Source organism: Hydra vulgaris, chromosome 07 (assembly GCF_038396675.1).
Source record: "Hydra vulgaris chromosome 07, alternate assembly HydraT2T_AEP".
Classification (NCBI taxonomy): Eukaryota; Metazoa; Cnidaria; class Hydrozoa; order Anthoathecata; family Hydridae; genus Hydra; species Hydra vulgaris.
Window position 1 is genome coordinate 26,177,677 of NC_088926.1, and position 20,689 is coordinate 26,198,365.

Genomic DNA, 20,689 nt, shown 5'->3' on the forward strand with positions numbered 1-20,689 from the left:
CCACTAAAGATGAGGAGGCTACTTAATAGTGGTTATAACCCTCTCTCAACTCTATAACTCCGAAACACGAACCTTGACGAACAAGGCCGCTGCGCGGACAAGTTGAGCGCGGTACTAAACTGTTTTGTTTTTGTGTTTTTTCCATATCTAAATCTATATATATATATATATATATATATATATATATATATATATATATATATATATATATATATAACAAATCTATATATATATATACACATATATATATATATATATATATATATATATATATATACATATATATATATATATACATATATATACATATATATATATATATATATATATACATATATATATATATATATATATATATATATATATATATATATATACATATATATATATATATACATATATATATATATATATATATATATATATATATATATATATATATATATATATATATATATAGATTTAGATATGGAAAAAACACAAAAACAAACAGTTTAATTTGTGTTAATAATGACCTGTATATAAGGCGTATATAGATACATGGGAGATTATTTACTGTTTTAAGGTGGTAGCCCTCCTACTTATAGAATCAGAAGGCAGCATTTTGGATGTTGTTTGTAATGAACTGCTTTATTTTTACCAAATTAATCTGATGTATTAGGTTTTGATGACAATAATCAAATTATTTACTTCTACAGTGAGGAAGAAATATTTGAAGCTATAGCAGTAATGTGTCAATTTCTTCCTGAAAAATCTTTTGTTAAAAGACACGGAAGTAATAAATGTAAAAAAACTGTAAAAGATTTGCTGAAGGTGCATCTAGACCCTAATAATAAGTTGTCCAGTTATTATGCAGTTTATTTATTTAGATTGCCCCTTGTTGGAACAGAACAAATTGATAAACGTACTTTGCTCCAGGAGTTTGCTTATCTTCGATCAAAAGTAAAACAATTTTTGAGTTTTCAAAATGAAATAAAAATTATGATAAATACAATGAACCACCATGTTTTAAAAAAAACCAAAGTCAGCAGGCCAAACCAAGTTCACAGATGATGGTTACAATAAACCAACATGTGTTAAACGAAAACCAAATTCAACATGCTCATAAAAATGTTAACAGCAGTCATAGGGCTTTACTTATTAATGCTGACTATCTCACCTAACAAATAACAAGCTGTACAAAAACAAGCAGAAACATCAGTACGTCAACTTTAATCAGATACTGTTAGAAATGCTAATCAAAAACAACCAATAAAGAAAAAGGTATTGAAAATAAATATTCTTATTTTTGAATCTTCTGATTCCAATAAAACACTTAAACCTACACTGAACAACCAACCTAAAAGAAATGTTGATATTTTTGTTTCACGACTAGATCCTCTAACTAAAGAGAAAGATGTTATTCATTGTACCTATGATATCTTTCAAATTAAAAATGATTACTCTGTAAAATTTGAGAAGTAAAAATCCTTGGTACTCTTCGTTTTTTATGTCTGTATCAGTTGACCATTCTCAGTAAAAAAGTAAAGTAAATTGTTTAATGTCAAATGAAGCTTAGCAAAATGGTCTACTTGAAAAAAGTTATTTTAAGCCCCAAAATGGCCAACAATAATTGCTCATCATTTTGTTTCTTCAAATGCCGCTCTTTTAAAAATAGTGTTTTTGCTATAGTACGTATGTACGTGTACTTTGCTATAGTACGTATGTACGTGCAACATATTTGACTTATAATGCTCCTAGAGCATTGGTTATTGCCTTAAGAGCTTGATTTGTTAAACAATGTTCATAATGATTATTATAGTACTGGTTTATCTGCTGTGAATATTTTATATGGTATAATGATTGGAAGAACATATTGTGGCACAGCCATATTATATCGTAAAAATCTCGCTAACTGTATTCAAACTTCAAAATCTTACGAATATAGAATCTCGTGTTTAAAAAATGTCTCAAATATTGGTCCTATACTGTTGATAAATGTATATACTTTTGAGTCCTTAATAAGGGTAGGGGAGGGAGACGTATATTAATTTTTGGAAAATATTCCCATCCACCCCAAGCTTATTAAAATCCCTCCCCCCGCTTATTAATTTTTATTTGATATCAACAACAACAACAAAAAATCAGTAAAAATCGACCTTAAAAATTAGAAAATAATAAATTTTGTCACTGATAAAACTTTATAAAAAATATCAGTTTTTATTTATAAACTGAAACTTTTTATCTGGACTAAAATTCCCACCCCTCCCTATTTAGTCCCCCCTCCTTGCATTAAGGACTCGAGAGTACGCCAACGTTTTATAACAATGAGCACAATTTCCATAATTACATTGATTTATGTTTAGAGTATTATGTTAGAGTGGTACGGAATAACTGGTAATGTATTAGTTTTGCTGAAAAGTTACCTTTATAATAGAAAGCAATTTGTTTATGCAGATGAAAGTACATCATCTAGTTTATTAAATGTAACATGCGGAGTTCCGCAAGGATCCATATTATGACCTCTTTTATTTTTAATTTACATTAATGACCTATTTAAAGCTTCAAATCTAATTACAATTATGCTCGCTGATGATACCAACTTATTTCTCTCTCATAATAACATAATAACATTTTTTAACAACATGAACATTGAACTGGCTGAAGTTTCTAATTGGTTTAAATTAAACAAATTATCATTAAATATTGAAAAAACTAAATGGATTCTTTTCCATCCAGCTGGTAAAAAACACCAACTTCCAATTAATATGCCAAATCTTTTTATTGATGATATTCTTATTAAACGGGTTATAGTGACAAATTTTTTAGGTGTGTATATTGATGAAAGTCTTACTTGGACAAACCACATTGCAAATTTATGTAATAAAATTTCTAAGAGTATAGGGATTTTATACAGAGCAAGAAGCGTATTAAACAAACATACATTAATTCAATTATATTACTCACTAATTCATTGCCATTTAAGCTATGCTAATATTGCTTGGGGCAGTACAAATAAAGGAAAACTCGAACCTCTTTATCGGCAACAGAAGCATGTTGCACGGCTCATAAATTTTAAAGGCCGTTTTGCTCATGCCAAACCTCTTTTATATGAAATGAAAGTTCTTAATATATACGAACTAAATCTTTTTAATATTTTATGTTTCATGTTTCAATGTGAAATAAACTTATCGCCTATTTCTTTTCATAATTTATATCTACAAAAAGACATAAATAAATATATATTAAGGAGTTATAATTTAATTCAACAACTGTTTTCTCGAACTAATTTTGGAAAATTTTGTATTTCTTTTCGCGGACCATTTTTATGGAACAATGCAATTTTAAATGCTCCAAATGATATTTCTCAAGATTGTATTTTAAATTCTTTTAATTTTAATCCTAAAATACTAATTTTTTCAATTACAAATATATTGATTTACTTTTAAAATATTTTCAAGTTTATTTAATTATTTTATTCTGTAGACTAATGTTTAATGTGAAAAAAACGTTATTTGTGTATATACTTTTTGTATTATTTTAAATTTAAAATAAGTGTTTTACTTCAGCGGTTCTCGGTGACAAGACCTGCCGGTCTTCTTCGAGTTTCCGCGTTCTTTATTATTTTTATTACAAAATCTTTTTATTGTATTTTCTTTCTTCTATTTAGATTTTTATTTTTTTTATTTATAAAAACTGTAAAATGAATTATTAAAAAGTTGTAATAAAAAAAAAAAAAAAAAAAAAAAGTTCAAAAATAATGTCTTTTATAGCTGAGACAAATGTCATCCATATTAATATTGCTGGCGACTTCGATTGTGAAAATGGGTCTAGATTTTTTGATAATTTTTCAAATGTTGCAAAAAAAAAATAATCTTATTAAATCCGACTTAAATTGCATAAATAACGCCTTTAAATATGTTAGTAATGATGGAAATCGTGTCTCTTGATCACATTCTGTGCAGCCCAACGATTGATAGTTTGATAATAAATATTTTTGTTCTGACTGATGCTATAGCATCAGATCATAAATCAATAACGTTCTCTCTTTCTTGCTTATTAGAAAACACAACCGAAATAAAAAATAAGAATCCTTATCTGAAATTGCCTAGCAACATGAATAAATAGCAGGCTTGTAATCGCAAATTATCAGCCTTTTATGAAAAAAGGCCGGACAACTTATTGCAAGGTACATAAGAGAAACTTATAAGGCAGATGTTTATATAGACTTGTATTAAAGTGACCTCATAAATTGTATTCAATCTATTGTGGCTGACACTCTACCACAGAGTGTGGACAAAAAATTGAATTCTGAATTTAGTACTCCTGGTTGGAATAATTTTGTTAAAGACAAGCATGATAAGATGCATTTAAACTATGGATTCTGCTAGGAAGCTAAAACAAGGTGATCTTTTTAAAAAAATGAAGAATACTCGTGCTACCTTTAAACTAGCTATGAGATACTGTAAGAGGCACGACGAACAAATAAAAGCTGATAACTGAGCTGAGAATTTCACTTTCAAGCAACGTATAACTCGAAAAAAAATACATAGTACAAAATCCACTTTGCTGAGAAAATGCAACTACCTAAACTAGGTAATGTAGATGTTAACTAGTTAAGATGCTCAAAAGTAAAAAAATCAAAAATCAAGAAAAGCAGCTGGTCATGATTGTTTATGTATAGAGGCTTTTATAAATGATGGAAAAAGTTTATATTTTCTAATTAGTATATTTTTCAACCTCTGTTCAAGGCATGGGTATTTACCATCCTAGTTTTGTGAATCCTTAATTATTCCTTTGGTAAAGTGCAAAGTGGTCAGCCTAACTGATGTGAACAAATACAGGGTGTTTGCACTATCCCCAGCTATATCGAAAATATTTGAAAATATTTTGTTACAAAAAATAAATATACCAGACTATTTAGGTGATTACTAATTTGGTTTCAAACAGAAGCATTCTATAACTTTATGTACAATTTATTTAAAGAAATCTGTTAACTACTACACCTAGAGGTAGTCATAGATTTACATCTTTATATATTTTATTAAAGTATTTGATATCGTTGATTACTGGCTTCTTTTCTGTAACCTATTAGATCAAGAAATATAAAAAAATATTGCGAGTCTGCTTGCATTTTGGTACAGTAACTAGGAAATGTGTATTAGTTGGCAGAAAGTTAAATCTCCTACTTTTTAGAATAGGAAATGGTGTAAATGGTATTTTATCACCATTACTATTTAGGCTTTACATTAGTAATTTAGTATTTAAAATTTTAAATATGCGTATCGGGTGCAATATAGGAGAAGTTTTTCTCCATCTTGGTTTTCTCAGCAGAAACTATTGCAGAGAGAACCAAGATGACATTATTGCTTCATCTTGGTTCTCAATGCAAAAATTATTGAATGCAATTAATGACGAGGTCTTATTAATTAATATCTATACAAAAAGAAGACAGTTTGTATGGTATTTAACCCAAAACAAAAATCAAATTTTGTCGTTGTCATTCCCAAAATTGAGTGTAGCAAGTTGCAAACTGGAACTTGCTGACAGCTTTAAATACCTTGCTCATATAGTAAATTATGATCTATCAGATGATATGGATATAAAAAAAAGAGATGAAAAATCTATATAACTGAACAATTATGTTAAAAGGACGCTTTTATAGGTGTACAAGCCCATTTAAAGTAAAATTATTTTAATTACATTGTCTATGTGCTTATATAATGCATCTCTGTGGAACAGTTTTAGCACAAGAACATAAACGCACCTACGATATTGCTATAATAAATGTGCGAAATTTGTTTTTAGATACAAAAAATGTTTCAGCCTCACTCCGATGTTTTTAGAGTTAAGACTCCCATCTGTTGATACTATTTTGTCTAAAGATCAATTTAACGAAAAAGCTCGTCGAGTGAGCCAAAAGAAGTTTCACTGTTATTCCGGTTAACAGAATATTAAGACTGTACGAATGATGGCTTGTTGTATATAGCTGTATATGTACTTTTTATTTACTCTTTATTTAATTTTACATTAATAAAAATACATTAAATTCATTAATCAAAATTCAAAAACAGTATATATATATATATATATATATATATATATATATATATATATATATATATATATATATATATATATATATATATATATATATACATATATATATATATATATACATATATATATATATATATATATATATTTAAATTTTGTTTAAATGAAAAACAACATTATTAATAGTACTTAAAGTTTCGTGCCATACACAGCATTCAAACACACTATTCAAATTTAGATAGGCAAATTGATTAAAATCTTTTAATGCTGTGAAATACAGAAATGATACCGAGCTTTCTAAGGAGGTTTGGAGTTTAAAAAAATAAATAAATAAAACACATTATAGAGTAGAAACTTATAAAACGCTGTAAACCTATTTAAACATCCAAAATTTGTAACCTTTGCCTTCATGAGAAATTGATTATTTATAAATTTATAATTTTATAAAACTAATATTTTAATTTTACGCTCGAGAGTTTTTTTGTATTATTTGTTTTTTTGTATATAATTTAATAGATAAACAACCAATCAATCTATATATATATATATATATATATATATATATATATATATATATATATATATATATATATATATATATATATATATATATATATATGTATGTATATAAAATGTTTTACAACTTCCAATGATACTTTAATTTAATTTGAAGGCATATTAAAAATCATTTCAGGTCTTTTTGAAAATATTTATAAAATATTTTTAAATTAAACAATATTATTATAAAAAATTATCAATAAAATTAAGATGTTTGAAAAAAAAGAAATATTTCCTTTAAAAAAAAATATACTTAGTTTATTTACTAATATACTAAGTCTATTGCAACTTCAAAAATAAACTATTTGATTATAAATCTACGAGCTGTTTTTTTATTTTATCAAAAAATATTGATTTACTGAAAAGTTAGAGCGTTTCAAAGAAAATCTCAAATTTTACTGTTCACCCGTTATGATCAGAAATGTGCATTTCACATATGCGAAGAACGAATTTACGTAAAACTACGTTATATAGGTTAAGCTAAAATCTTTTTTATTTGGTAATATTTAAACAACTCTTAAGAGATTTCTAAGCAAAAACATGAAAAAATTAAAGGCTTCCATTTAGATTTTAGATTCTTTGGATTTTTAGTCAAAAATGGCAAGTTTTAAATATCAAGATGCTGCAATTATGGATAAATTCGAAAAATTTAGCTCTATTAACTTTTGTCAGCTCATTTATAAATATTTATTGACTGAAGCCTATCCTAGCATATATATGTATATATATATATATATATATATATATATATATATATATATATATATATATATATATATATATATATATATATATATATATATATATATATGAATATATATATATATATATACATACATATATATATATATATATATATACATATATACATGTATACATATATACATACATATATATATGTATTATATATATATATATATACATATATACATATATATATATATATATATATATATATATATATATATATAAATATATATATATATACATATGTATATGTATATATATATATATTCATATATGTATATATATATATTTATATATGTATATATATATATATATATATATATATATATATATATATATATATATATATATATATATATATATATATATATATATATATATATATATATATGTATGTATTGGTTAAAACTTTTGAATGTTAAAAGATTGTTGTATGAAATTTAAAATCTATCGATGAATATGACTTCAGCTAAGAATAGTAAAAAAATATTTTGTCAACTTGTTGCTCTCACGTTTGGGAAGTTGTGGGAAGTTTTTTGCAAAGCATCCTTTTTTGACATAAGTATAAATATATAAGTGTTTGGAGTTTGTTCCATGTCTTGAAGTTAATTATCTCAAGTAACAAAAAAAGCTGGCTCCGCCCCTGTATATATACATATATATATATATATATATATATATATATATATATATATATATATATATATATATATACATATATATATATATATATATATATATATATATATATATATATATATATATATATATATATATATATATAGATATATATATATAGATATATATATATATATATATATATATATGTATATATATATATATATATATGTATATATATATATATATATATATATATATATATATATATATATATATATATATATATATATATATATATATGTGAAGGGCATATTGTGAAACAATGACAAGCCACAAAAACAAATATTTGAGAAAAATGACTTTTAAGTTTTATTTAAATATATAAAATCAGTGCTTACAGTAAGATGATTTTATAATTATAGCTCCAATTTTAAGAGTTATGCCTTAATATCTTTTTGGCTATTGCGTATACTATTTATGGTTATAAAAATGATAATAACTCATTTTTGAAAAAAGTGTGGCTTGTCATTGTTTCACAATAAGCCCTTCATATATATACATATTTATTATTATTATTACTATTAATAATGTTATTATTATTATTATTATCAAAACTATTATAAAAATGATTTACTGAAAATAAATTGCTCGTTGTTGTTAACTCACTTAAAGAAGTTCACAAATGAGAAGGTAAAGCATAAGACTTAGCACTTCATACAATAGTTGTCATGTTGCCCCTTCCGTTGCATCATCAGCAGTATTTCTAATTTTATAAATGTTTTATCCTCATTTCTGGATATTATTATGATGTTAAAGGCGATTTTTTTGCCCAATCTTTTTTAGTTTTTTAAGCCTTTTTTAATGGCAAATACTCCTAATATACACAAAAATATAAGGTAAAATTTAATTCAATAGCTATAAATAATCAAATTAATAAAAAAAAAAGATTGATATTGGTTACAACCTATTCAAAGCGGTATTCTTCTTAAATAATATAAATGTTTTAATATTTATTAACATCACGAATTTTCCGTCGATGAATAGACATCAAAGCAAAAGAATTAAATTTTGACTCTATCATGCAACTTTGTTTATAAGTTTTGATATCAATAGATTTCAAAATGTGTCCGACAAATCTGATATATAAAAATGCAAAAACTCTAAAAAAATCTAACTTTTACAAGCTTTATTTTTTAACGTTTCAGGAAATTCGCTAAATCTATCTTCTAATTCATTAAATAAACGATCTACAAGAAAAGATGTAAAATAATGTTCAAATCTAAAATACTAAGAGTTTTAGCTAGATCAAGACCATTTGAGAACAAGTTTGTATGATAGACATCAGCACTTTTTTAAATCTTTAGTTTGTGTTATTAAACACTCGATTTCGTTGCACTGTTGTGATATATTAAAAGTCTTAGTTAAGAATAACGTCATAGAAATGATTTGTTATTTGTTTTATTAAAAGTAAACATACAATAAAAGGAAAATTTGTCATAAAGTTAAAAACATTAGGCATGTTACAGCAAGAGTATTGATCAACACTATAATTAAACACTAACAATTGTATATTAAAAAAAATTTATACAAATTATAGTAATATTAATAATAAGTATGCTTACAATAATTACAATGAAAAAATAATAATAATAACTAATATTATAATGGTAGTTATGAGCATTAAATTATTTATAATAATAAGTTGTTGATTTATTTAGGATGGTCTCACTCATACAGAAATCTTATTAAAGAAGTGACACCAAATTTTAAACATAATGTAAGTAATAATAAACAAAGGCATGAAATGAAACATATGGATTGTAAACACATAGATTAAAGCACATAGAAAATACATTAAAACAAATATATAGAAACCATCATTTGCAGTTTTAAGAAAAAGAAAAAAAAGAAAAAAATAAACAAAAAGTACTGATGATAATGACGAAAATAAAATAAAAATAGTATTTTAATCGTAAGGATAATATGTCTAAAAGTTAGAATAAAAAGTTTTTCAGAATTTTTTAAAATTGATATTGCTTAAGATGAAGTAAATGTATTTTAGAATATAGTTTTTTGGACTCATTCAAAATGCATGCAATGTTCCGGGTCCATTCACAGACGCACTGAAAAACAATAGACAAGTATTAAATGTCTACTTTATGAACAGAAAAGCTAAGGCATCAGGCAGAGCTGAAAAAGTTTATATCCTCCTCCTACTCCTCCACTCCCTGTCCCTCCACTTCTCTACTGGCCAGAGGAGTTGCATTAAAAAATAGGCATCACACATAAAAATTTATGTATTCGCTCTTTGTACTGAGCAAATCATGGTAGTTTAAGTCTATAGTGAATCCATCTAGTATGCATGCCAGATCATTCGCATTACTACTGGAGGAATTGCAGTAGTGGCAAAAAGCTCCAGAATCACCCACAAATATATTTGCCATTTTTCCATCAACCATACCTATCTATTTTTTATGAATATTTGTAAACAATTTTCTGAATGAACAGACTGAGCTGTATTTTTAGCCGGGTTAGTAAGGTTTGGTTTAAAATTATTTTTAAACCAAATCTTACTAACTTTATTATTGGCTTCGACTAGATTACTTGGTTGCTTGCATCTTTAATTTCAATAAAGAAAGACAATAAAGAAAACCAATCAAATCAAGATCAAATACAATTTATTTCCTATTAAGTAAGCTTCTTGTGGATCAGAAAACTGATGGCAATAATTATGGTTTCCAGACCCAACAAACTCAAAATAAACCTCAACATATACAAAATGATGACTATCAGCATTAAACTTAGATATTTTAAGCAGAGACTCAAAAGTATCTTTTATAATATTGTTCACAGGGGATTAAGTTTGCTTTTCATCACTGTTCAATTCATTATGAAGCGTAGTGCGTTTAAAGGCATCGACATGTTATTATTACATGTTGGTAACTTGAGTTTTAAAAGAAGCTCAAGTCTTAGCTACTTAGAAAAAAAATTTAATGAACATTTTTACAAACCTTTTTTAAATTATAAATATCAACTAATATATGTATGACGTATATAAATCCCAAAGAGCGCACTACCTAAAAAAGAAGTATTTTGAACGTTCAAAAGACGTCCAGAACTTTCAAAAGACGCTCTAAAGACGTTTAGAAAGTTCAAAAGACGTTTAAAAAACATCTTTTTTACATCCTATGCCCATTGGGATGCCGCCTTCAAATATTTTGAGTTTCTATATAATTTGTATTTAAAAATTTAACCTGAATTTATTTATAGAAATATTTAAGATATATATTTAAAGATTTCCTTCATGTAATGATAATGCTGGGGCATTTACTCCTTTCTCTTTCCCTAATCAATCTCGTTTAAACATCTCGTTTGACCTTCTTTTGAGAGTTTTGACTTCACTAAGCCTAGTTATTCATGTTAGAACAAAAAACCTACCTTAATTTTATTCTAATTATATCTACCTTAATAAAGATTTTACCTTAGTTTTATTGGTTTCAGTCACCTTTTAGTAAATAACGCTCACTCTTCTTGTGTATCACCAGCCACTCCTGCAGCTGCATTTGTATTATAAGCCAATAGAATTCCAAATTTCTAGTTTAGCAAAAAGTTTTTGCTTTGATTTCACATATTTTAGTAAATCTAACTCAATATTCCTGAGATTGTTTATAATTTTCCTTTTCTTCATCGAAAGAAATACTATGTATTTCTTAAACTTTTTAGAACCAGCTTACTTTTGTCTAAAACCCCTAACCTTGAATTTACGTCTAAATTTTGAAAAAATTACTTTTTTACGGACTTAATTAATTATTAATTAAGTCCGTAAAAAAAAAATGTCCGTAATTTGTTTTTTCTAGAAGATACATTTATATGTTCTTTTTAGAATATGAAATAACTTTTTTTCCTTCACGTTTATATGTACTGAAAAACGCACCTGCGTTTTTTGCAAATCACTTTTGAGGTTGCGTCAACCTCAAAAGTGTTTTCGAGATTACATGATTAAATCATGCAACCTCAAAATTAAGATTAAATCTTTAATCATGGTTTGAGGTTGTGTCATTGTGTAAACTTTTTTAAATTAATGACAAGTATAAATATATTTGTACTCGTGTACTTGTCAGAAAAATTTTGCTACCCGCAGTAACGTTTTTCTGTACATTTAAATGTAAAGTAAAGCATTACTATGTGTTACTGTATACATTGGAGTACAAATGCATTTGTACTCATAATTAATGAAAAAAGATTTGCATAATGATGCGAACTCAAATCAGTGGCGGATCCATAACTTATTGATGTTTTAGGTACGATACTTCTAAGCGTTGTGAAAACTCCAAATGTGTTCTTAGAGATGTTTATAAAAAAAGGTCTTCATGATCATAACTTTCGAACACTAAAAAATAATATTGAAAATAAGTGAAATTTTAAAATTGTCGATGAACTTAAATTTAGTATAAAAAAAATCAAAATACTTTTTGGGCTCATAGCCCTCACATAAAAGAAAAGGGGGTATTCCAAGCAGCCAAACACGTTAAACTAACATTGGGGAAGCGTTCGTCCAAAGATTCTAATGTTTCCCTGACGTTGGGGCGACGTAATATGGTGCTCTGGATTTTTTTTTGTGTATTTTTGTTCCCAGGCTCCAATCACCGCTAAATTACTTTTATTAAAGCATCGTTATTTAACATAAGCAAAAAACATGCTTAAAATTTTGAGTTTTGACAGTATCTGGAAGTATTATATCGGAAACATCAATAAGTCGCTTGATCCGCCTTAACCTTGAATGTCAAACTTGTACCGACAAATTAAATTCAAATTTAAATTACTAAATTTCCAGGCATTGTTGGGGAATAGATTTTAACCCATCTAATTAAAAAAATTATACTTTGTGAAACTATTAAGGCTTTTACGGGATATTCTTTGCGATCGTTTTGTTTCTATCACATAATTTAGAACTACTTTTAGTTTAAAGCAAAATAAACTAAGAAAAAAGATTTTTTATAAATTTCACAGCAAAATATTTTCTGTAAAGTACACTGAAAATATTTAAAGGTTTTGCGCAAATACCAAATTTAAAAAATAACTAAGCGCGGTCAAAAACTAACATTAACGGCGAGTAAAAGTTTACTCGCCGTAATTTAAGGTAAAAGTTAACCTTAATTGCGGGTAAAAATTAAAATTACCGCACGTTAAAAGTCTTTTTCTGACTTGAAAATCTAAATTTTGAAACAAAGCGTTAAATTAAAAATGTAGTTTCGTAGAGTAAATGATGCAGAAGAAAATCTTTTTTTATTTAGTTTCATTTATATGTTAAACTTTGCGTTGCTAGTTTATGGATGATCCCCTATATAAATCATACTTTTTATACTGCGTAACTAATTTTTTATTTTACTCTAATAATCAATAACGGAGTAAAGTACGAAACTTATTAGTTATATTTATCTAATTAATGCCTCTAACTAAATTAGTTATATTGAACGAAACAGCCGAACATAATCGGATCCTTTTTTTTTCCTCATTTTTTTCTAGTTTTTTGATTTTATAAAACGGGTTTAAAAAATAAAAAAAAGTTGTATATTATTGCTGGCCATGCGTTAAAAACTGTTTTGTAACATTGGTCAAAATTAGTTTTCACATTCAGTAATGCCATTTGCATGAACATACAAATGGGATTTCTGAATGTTTTAAATCTTTTAATTCGAAAGTGTTTTTGTCAATTTTTATTTTTTATTTTTTTGTCTTAGTTGTTACGCAAATAATACAATTACTAATAAGTATATAATATAAAATATTAATGTTAGCAAGTTTTTTGAATTGCATTATTTATTTATTTTTTATTGCAATCAGTATTTTTAGCAAAAAAACAACTATTTTTAGCAAAATGGAATTGGGAAAAACTAAAACCTCTGCAGAGATTAAAACACGCCTATCTTAAATTACTATTATTTATCTCACTCATACGTCATAAACAAAATTACTTGGTTATCGAGATACAAAGCAGTGGCTTCAAAGCGTGGTTTGAGTGTATTGTAATTTCATCAAATCCTTTTAAGCATATTTATAGATGACGTAGTAAGTTTTAATATCACAAAATCAATATTTTTAAAAAATAAAAACAAATCAATTATAAACTAATTAATATTCCATTTATTTTATTAGTAATAAGTCAATATTAAAAGTAATAACAATTGTAAAAAAATGTATACTTTTCTATTAAAGACAAATAATGATGTATTTCAAAAAATGAAAATGGTTTAACCTATATCAGAAAATTTGATCCAACCCTATTTTAATAACATTTTTTTCAAAAACTTGATCAAAATTTCTGCTAGAAGAGAATTAGAAAAAAAGGTAGATTTTTATGTTCTCAAATGTGACTATTTTTTCGAAACACATCCTTATTAAACAATACTAACTAATAGCTCTTTTTCTTTATTTATTTGCATATTTGTACCATGCTCTTGCTCTCTCTCTATCTCTCTCCTACACACACACACACACACACACACACACACACACACACACACACACACACGCACACACACTCGTGCTCATATGTAAATGTCCTTGTATGCAAATAAACTTAATTAGAATTTTCTTTAAAAAGTTTTCTAAGTATATCAGAAACCAAAAAAAACAATAACCTAGTAGAAAAAAATAAAAACTATAACTTCAGAAAAATTAAAATGAAGTGAGAATGACTGCATTACCAAGCTGCAATAACAAGCATTAATTTCGAACATATTAAGTTAAAATAACCATAAAATTAAGCATAAATTAAGAAAATCTTACCAGCAACTAAAATAAACATTAATATCGAAGCAACATATTTAAGTTTTTTGATATCTACCATACTTTTGTTAGCTAAACATTTTCAAATATAAATAAACAAATAATAATAAAAAATTAAATTAGAAATAAACAAACAATATAAACACATAACAATAACCCAGAATTAAAAAATTTGCATTAATCATTATGCTGGAAATCATTAACTGAAACTTTTTAGTCGCAGTAGCCTTAAGGTTCTTTATAATATTGAAAAAAGATAACTTAATATATTTCACTTGTTTGTTTTTAAACTATGCATTGAAATGCTACCCATAAAAAATTTAATCAAAATTAGACGCTACTTTTAAACTAAATCCTTTTCGCTTTTGTAGTTTGATCCACATAATAAATATGACAAATGAACAAGTTTGCTTATATAACATTTAAAATGCGTGATTTTGCAACTTTACAGCCGGCAAACAAATTTGAATGCTTAAAAACGCAGATCAAAACGTAGAAAATGTTTCAAAACACTTAAGCTGTACAACATAAATAAAAACACCATCTTACACCATCAATAAAAGTATAATTAATGCAAAATATTTATTAATGTTGTGGCAAAAAATAAAATTGTAGTACGTGGGTAAATAATTTCTATAAAACTTTCAAAAAATATATATATAGCACAATTATAGTAATTTTAAATTATTTATTAAAGTTATAAAGAATCAAAAGTCCTTAAATACTATCCTATAGGGCTTTTATAATCAAATCTACTTTCACATATTGAGCCATACACCTTCTACAAAAAAAAAAATAAAAGAAAACCGACTAAACTTGTTTCATAGTAGAAAAAACGCAACGGCCACGAAATAGAAGTAAAAAGCCATTAAGCTTCTTTTTTTTTTAGATTTCCGAATGGATTTAAACTAATTTTTTACAATAACAAAAAGAAAAACCATTAAAAAGTTGAACCTAAAACCTAAACGGATTTGTAGCCTAAAAATACAATCTATTTTAGATAGTGCAGATTGAGGAATTGTTTTGTTGTCTTGTAAATCAGATTATGTGTTTTTTATCTTCCATTCTGTAAAATACCTTTTTGAAGTGCAAAGTAAAAATTAAAACCATCGACATAAGGTTGATTGGCAAAAAAGATAACTTCATATTCAATAAGTTTTAATTAAACGAACAACAAATACAAATGTTGCTCGTTGATACAACTGAGGTTATGAAAGCAACCAGTTGGGCATCTTTAAAACGCCATTTAAAACTAGCGGGAAGTGCTATATTATGAAACTTTTGTTTAACTTTGTTAGAAACATACAATATGTATAACATTCCATTATAAACAAAAAATTATAAAAAACATTTAGTTCAATTATACTTAAATGATTATGGGTTTTTTTAAAAAGAAAATATGTATATATTATATGTACACACACATATATATGTATACATACATTATATATATATATATATATATATATATATATATATATATATATATATATATATATATATATATATATATATATATATATATATATATATATATATATATATATATATATATATATATATATATATATATATATATATATATATATATATGTATATATATATATTTATTTATATATATATATTATAGAATTAAAGTTTAAGTAAAGTTTAGATTAAAAAATAAAAAAAATGAAAATTACATAAATGCTGTTATATGATAAATGAAATAAAATTGAATATTCTTTTAATACCTATGCTTAACTATTTTATAACAACAGGCGCAGAGCCCGGCAATGATTCAAATGCGGTCAAGATATGGTCTTGGTACGCGCTGGTGTCGTAACAGGCTGTTACTTGCTAGGGTGAAGTTGTTCGATGCGCACAGTAGATTTGTTTAGGCTAAATAGATTTATCAATCAAAAATCTTAATAATTTTTTTTCCAGATATTAAATTATATTTTTAATAAAGAAAATTTGCTTCATTAGCATTTATTTAAAGCGTGCATCATGAGCACTCTGCTTATTGACTATCAATTATCAATCGGATAAATGGTATGTAAATTAATATGTATAGGTATGTATAATAATGGAGTAAATTATTGATATCAAAACATTAACTTTAAATCAATGCAGATTTCAATACAGTAGGTTTTTTTTACTAATACTAAATGGTGTCGCTAAAAGTGCATTTTTTAATAAATTTACTTTCGTCTTACTGTTAGACTACTTATTCCATATCTTTCAGACTTTAAATATTCGTTTTTCTAAAACACCAACTCTCAGTTTGTAATTTCTGACAAAAAAGCTCTTTTCAAGGTTGAAGCTTTTCCTACAGATTTAGTTGTATTCTCTCTCTAAAGTATTTATCAAAAGAATAATCATTATCTATACCATTTAAACGTCCATAAAATCGTAAACTCGCTTTTCAAGTAAAACAGTGTAGTTGATTTTTTTTCTTAAAGATATTCAAAATAATATAGATTTTTGTTAATAATTTGGATTTTAGCTGTTTTTTCTGTTATTATTATTGTTATTATTATTATTGTTTTCATTATTTTAATAATTTGTTATTATTTGTGCTGATAATTGAAATTTGTTTTACGCTCATCATGATATAAAAATCTTGTTTAATTCAGTTAAAATGCAACTCTTAAAACTTACAGAATGGTTTAATGCAAATAAATTATCAATTACTTTAACTAAAAAAAAAGTATACTTTTTTCCATCGCTTTCATGAACGCGATAAAATCCCTTTAAAACTTCCAATACTTTGTATTGACAGTCAAGCTATAAAATGACAACACTCATTAAAATTTCTAGGTGTACAACTTGACAAAAACGTAACTTGGACAGATCAACTACATTATCTTGAAAGTAAAATCTCAAAAAATATTGGCCTACGTTATAAAGCGAGGTCTTTATTAAATCAAACTTATTTAAAATTGCTATATCTCTCCTTTATTCATTGTTATCTGAATTACTTAAACATTGCTTTTCTGTTGCACAAATCAAAAAAAAAAATTAAAAAACTCTTTAATAAACAAAATAAGTGCAGTTAGAATATTTTCTAATGTAGGCCGTTTTACACACTCCAAAGAACTATTTATAATACTGAGTATAGTCAAAACAATTATCATCTTTTAAATTTTATGTTCAAAGTAATACAAAAATAACACCTTACATTTTTAGTTCGTTATTCATAACAAATAAGCACTGATACTAAACCAGAATTAAATAACACTTATATTCAGTCCATAAGTTATTAATATTAGTATTTTAATCTATTTGAGAATTTTAAATATCTATTAGAGGACCAAAAGTATGGAATAAAGTTCTAATAAACTTAAAACTCTTGAAAATCCCCATTGAGCACAGGACGTAAAAAGGACGTCTTTTAAACGTATTTCAAACGTTTAAAAGACGTCTATTTTAGGTCCCATGCCCACTGGGTCTCAACGAATTCAAAGCGAAATTGAAGCAAAGCTTCTGGTTAGTGACGGAGTGCGTAATTTCTTCTGAAGATCTTTGGGTAGTGCAATAAACTTTTTCAATTTATTTTAAAGTTTATCTTTATCAACTTAGTATCTCTTTGATTGAATCATGCTTATATATATATATATATATATATATATATATATATATATATATATATATATATATATATATATATATATATATATATATATATATATATATATATATATATATATATATATATATATATATATATATATATATATATATATATATATATATATATATATATATATATGTATATATATGTATATATATATATATATTATATATATATATATATATATATATATATATATATATATATAATATATATATATATATGTATATATATATATATATATATATTTATATATATATATATATATATATATATATATATATATATATATATATATATATATATACATATATATATATTGCTAATTATATATTGTACAAATTTTATCGTTTATAATTAATCGCTTGGGGATTGTCCATAAATTACGCAACGCAAAATACATTTAAAAACAGAAGTAGGAGATATTAAGCTCTTTTACGCGGCAATTTTCATTTAACTTAATGGGTTATTTTGATTTTTTATTTAAATTAAGACTCTGCAAGGGAAAACTTTTTAAATACAATTGACAAAGAACTCGAGTTCTTTGTCAATTGTATTTAAAGTATATTAATATTTTTAAGAGCTAGAAGACGATGCTCTGTTCAAAGGTCAATCTCTTGATAAAGTTGATGTTTATCTCCAAAACCCTGGTCAACTCTATGTTGCATGTTCAAAAATAAAATCATTTAATACTTTATTTTAAAGAAATTACATAAAATTTGTTTGCTTTTATTATATTAAAAACTAGGTTGTTTTAATCGTTTATTTTTGAGAGGTATGTCATTGAACAAGTGTTGCAAAAATAAAGTTGTATTTGTAAATGCTTCTAATTTACATATATTTTTTAATTTATATATTTAATTATTTTTATGTGTTATTTATTATGTTTACATGTGTTCAGGTTATATGGGTTTGTGATTGTGTTAATACCTTTTGTATATAAAATGTTATGTGTTTATAGTTTGTAAGTAGTTATTATGTTGTTTGCATGGTTTCAAATTGTTGTGACTTGGCTTAGTTTACAGCAAGAGTGTGGACCTTGCTAGCCAAGTGGTGTACTTTGCTATAATGAGACTTGGCTTTGTTGAGAGGAAGAATGTTGTCCCTGCCAGTAAAGTTGTGTCCTGTCATGATGAAACACATAAACTAAATCTGATCGTAGTTAGTGTAATATTGTTGAAAGAATGTGTTAAAAGAAATGTTAAAAAGATCTATAGTTTTTTAAAACCTAAAGTTTATTTTAATATTTATAATTTCAAGTAAATTTTATTGAAAAGATATATACTTCATTAAATATTTATATACTATTACTTTTTAAGAAAATTTTGTTTAAAAGATGTAAACTCTGCTCTTTTTTGTTAATAATTTATGCAATTTGATGATAAATAAATTTTGTTAAAAAGCGGGCTTCCTTTTTACTATTAGCTCCTCCCCATTTAAACATTTAAGAGTTTCTTTTTCTCTTCATTAAATGCATTTAACTTAAATTTTTTTTTTTTTAATTTTTTTTTTTTTATAAAGGTAGGTATACAAAATGTTATAGCAAAATAACTCTCATTAAACTTTTAGGATTTTTTGTATAGATAATATTTTCTCCATAATATTATTTAATAGTTATATATATATATATATATATATATATATATATATATATATATATATATATATATATATATATATATATATATATATATATATATATATTCATAAACAAATCAAATTTTTTCATTTTTAAAACCATTTTGTTAATAAAAAACAATACATATTTCGGACTAACACTAGCCATCTTTAGTTAAAATTAAATATTTAAAATTTGCTAAATACCTGAAAAGGTGTTAAAAAAACAATACAAAATATAATTATTCTTGTACAAACTAATAATAATATAATTACAAAAATAAAATCAATAAAAAAACATTAAAATCATACTAAAGAAATAGGAAATAACAAAAGAATAGTTCAAAAAATTACACATTATGTTTAAAATGTGTCATTTATCCATCATTAACCTGTTTATTCATACCAGGTTTTAACCATTCTATGTTCTATTAAAGTTGGTGAATTAAAACTATTACGTATACGTGGTAAAAGCGTGTCGCATAGCTCAATCTACAAAAACCTGCACCTACAAACTTGATCTACAAAATAAAACATCTACTAAAAAGTGGAAATAATTTTTAGATGTCCTACTGAGGCAAAAATTGATTTCAACCGATTATTGGCTTTTTTTTAATTCGACGGATTTATGACGTTTTCAATTTCGACCGATTTTTTTCTCAACCTATTTTAGAAACTTTTATTTTCAACCGATTTGCGATTGTT

The 20,689-nt window shown here is 25.0% G+C and overlaps 1 protein-coding gene across 1 annotated transcript in view; it reads right to left on the bottom strand.

Annotated features, from left to right (window-relative positions):
* The window catches only part of LOC100204809 (neuronal acetylcholine receptor subunit alpha-10), a 38,857-nt gene extending 22,233 nt beyond the window's left edge, over window positions 1-16,624 (bottom strand). The window contains exons 1-2 of the mRNA XM_065801490.1: window positions 16,485-16,624; window positions 14,752-14,823 (exon numbers count right to left, since the gene is read on the bottom strand). Of these exons, the coding sequence (XP_065657562.1) occupies window positions 14,752-14,812 (61 nt within the window). The 5' untranslated portion in view covers window positions 14,813-14,823; window positions 16,485-16,624. The remainder of the gene's footprint in view (window positions 1-14,751; window positions 14,824-16,484) is intronic.
* Window positions 16,625-20,689: the final 4,065 nt, after the last annotated feature.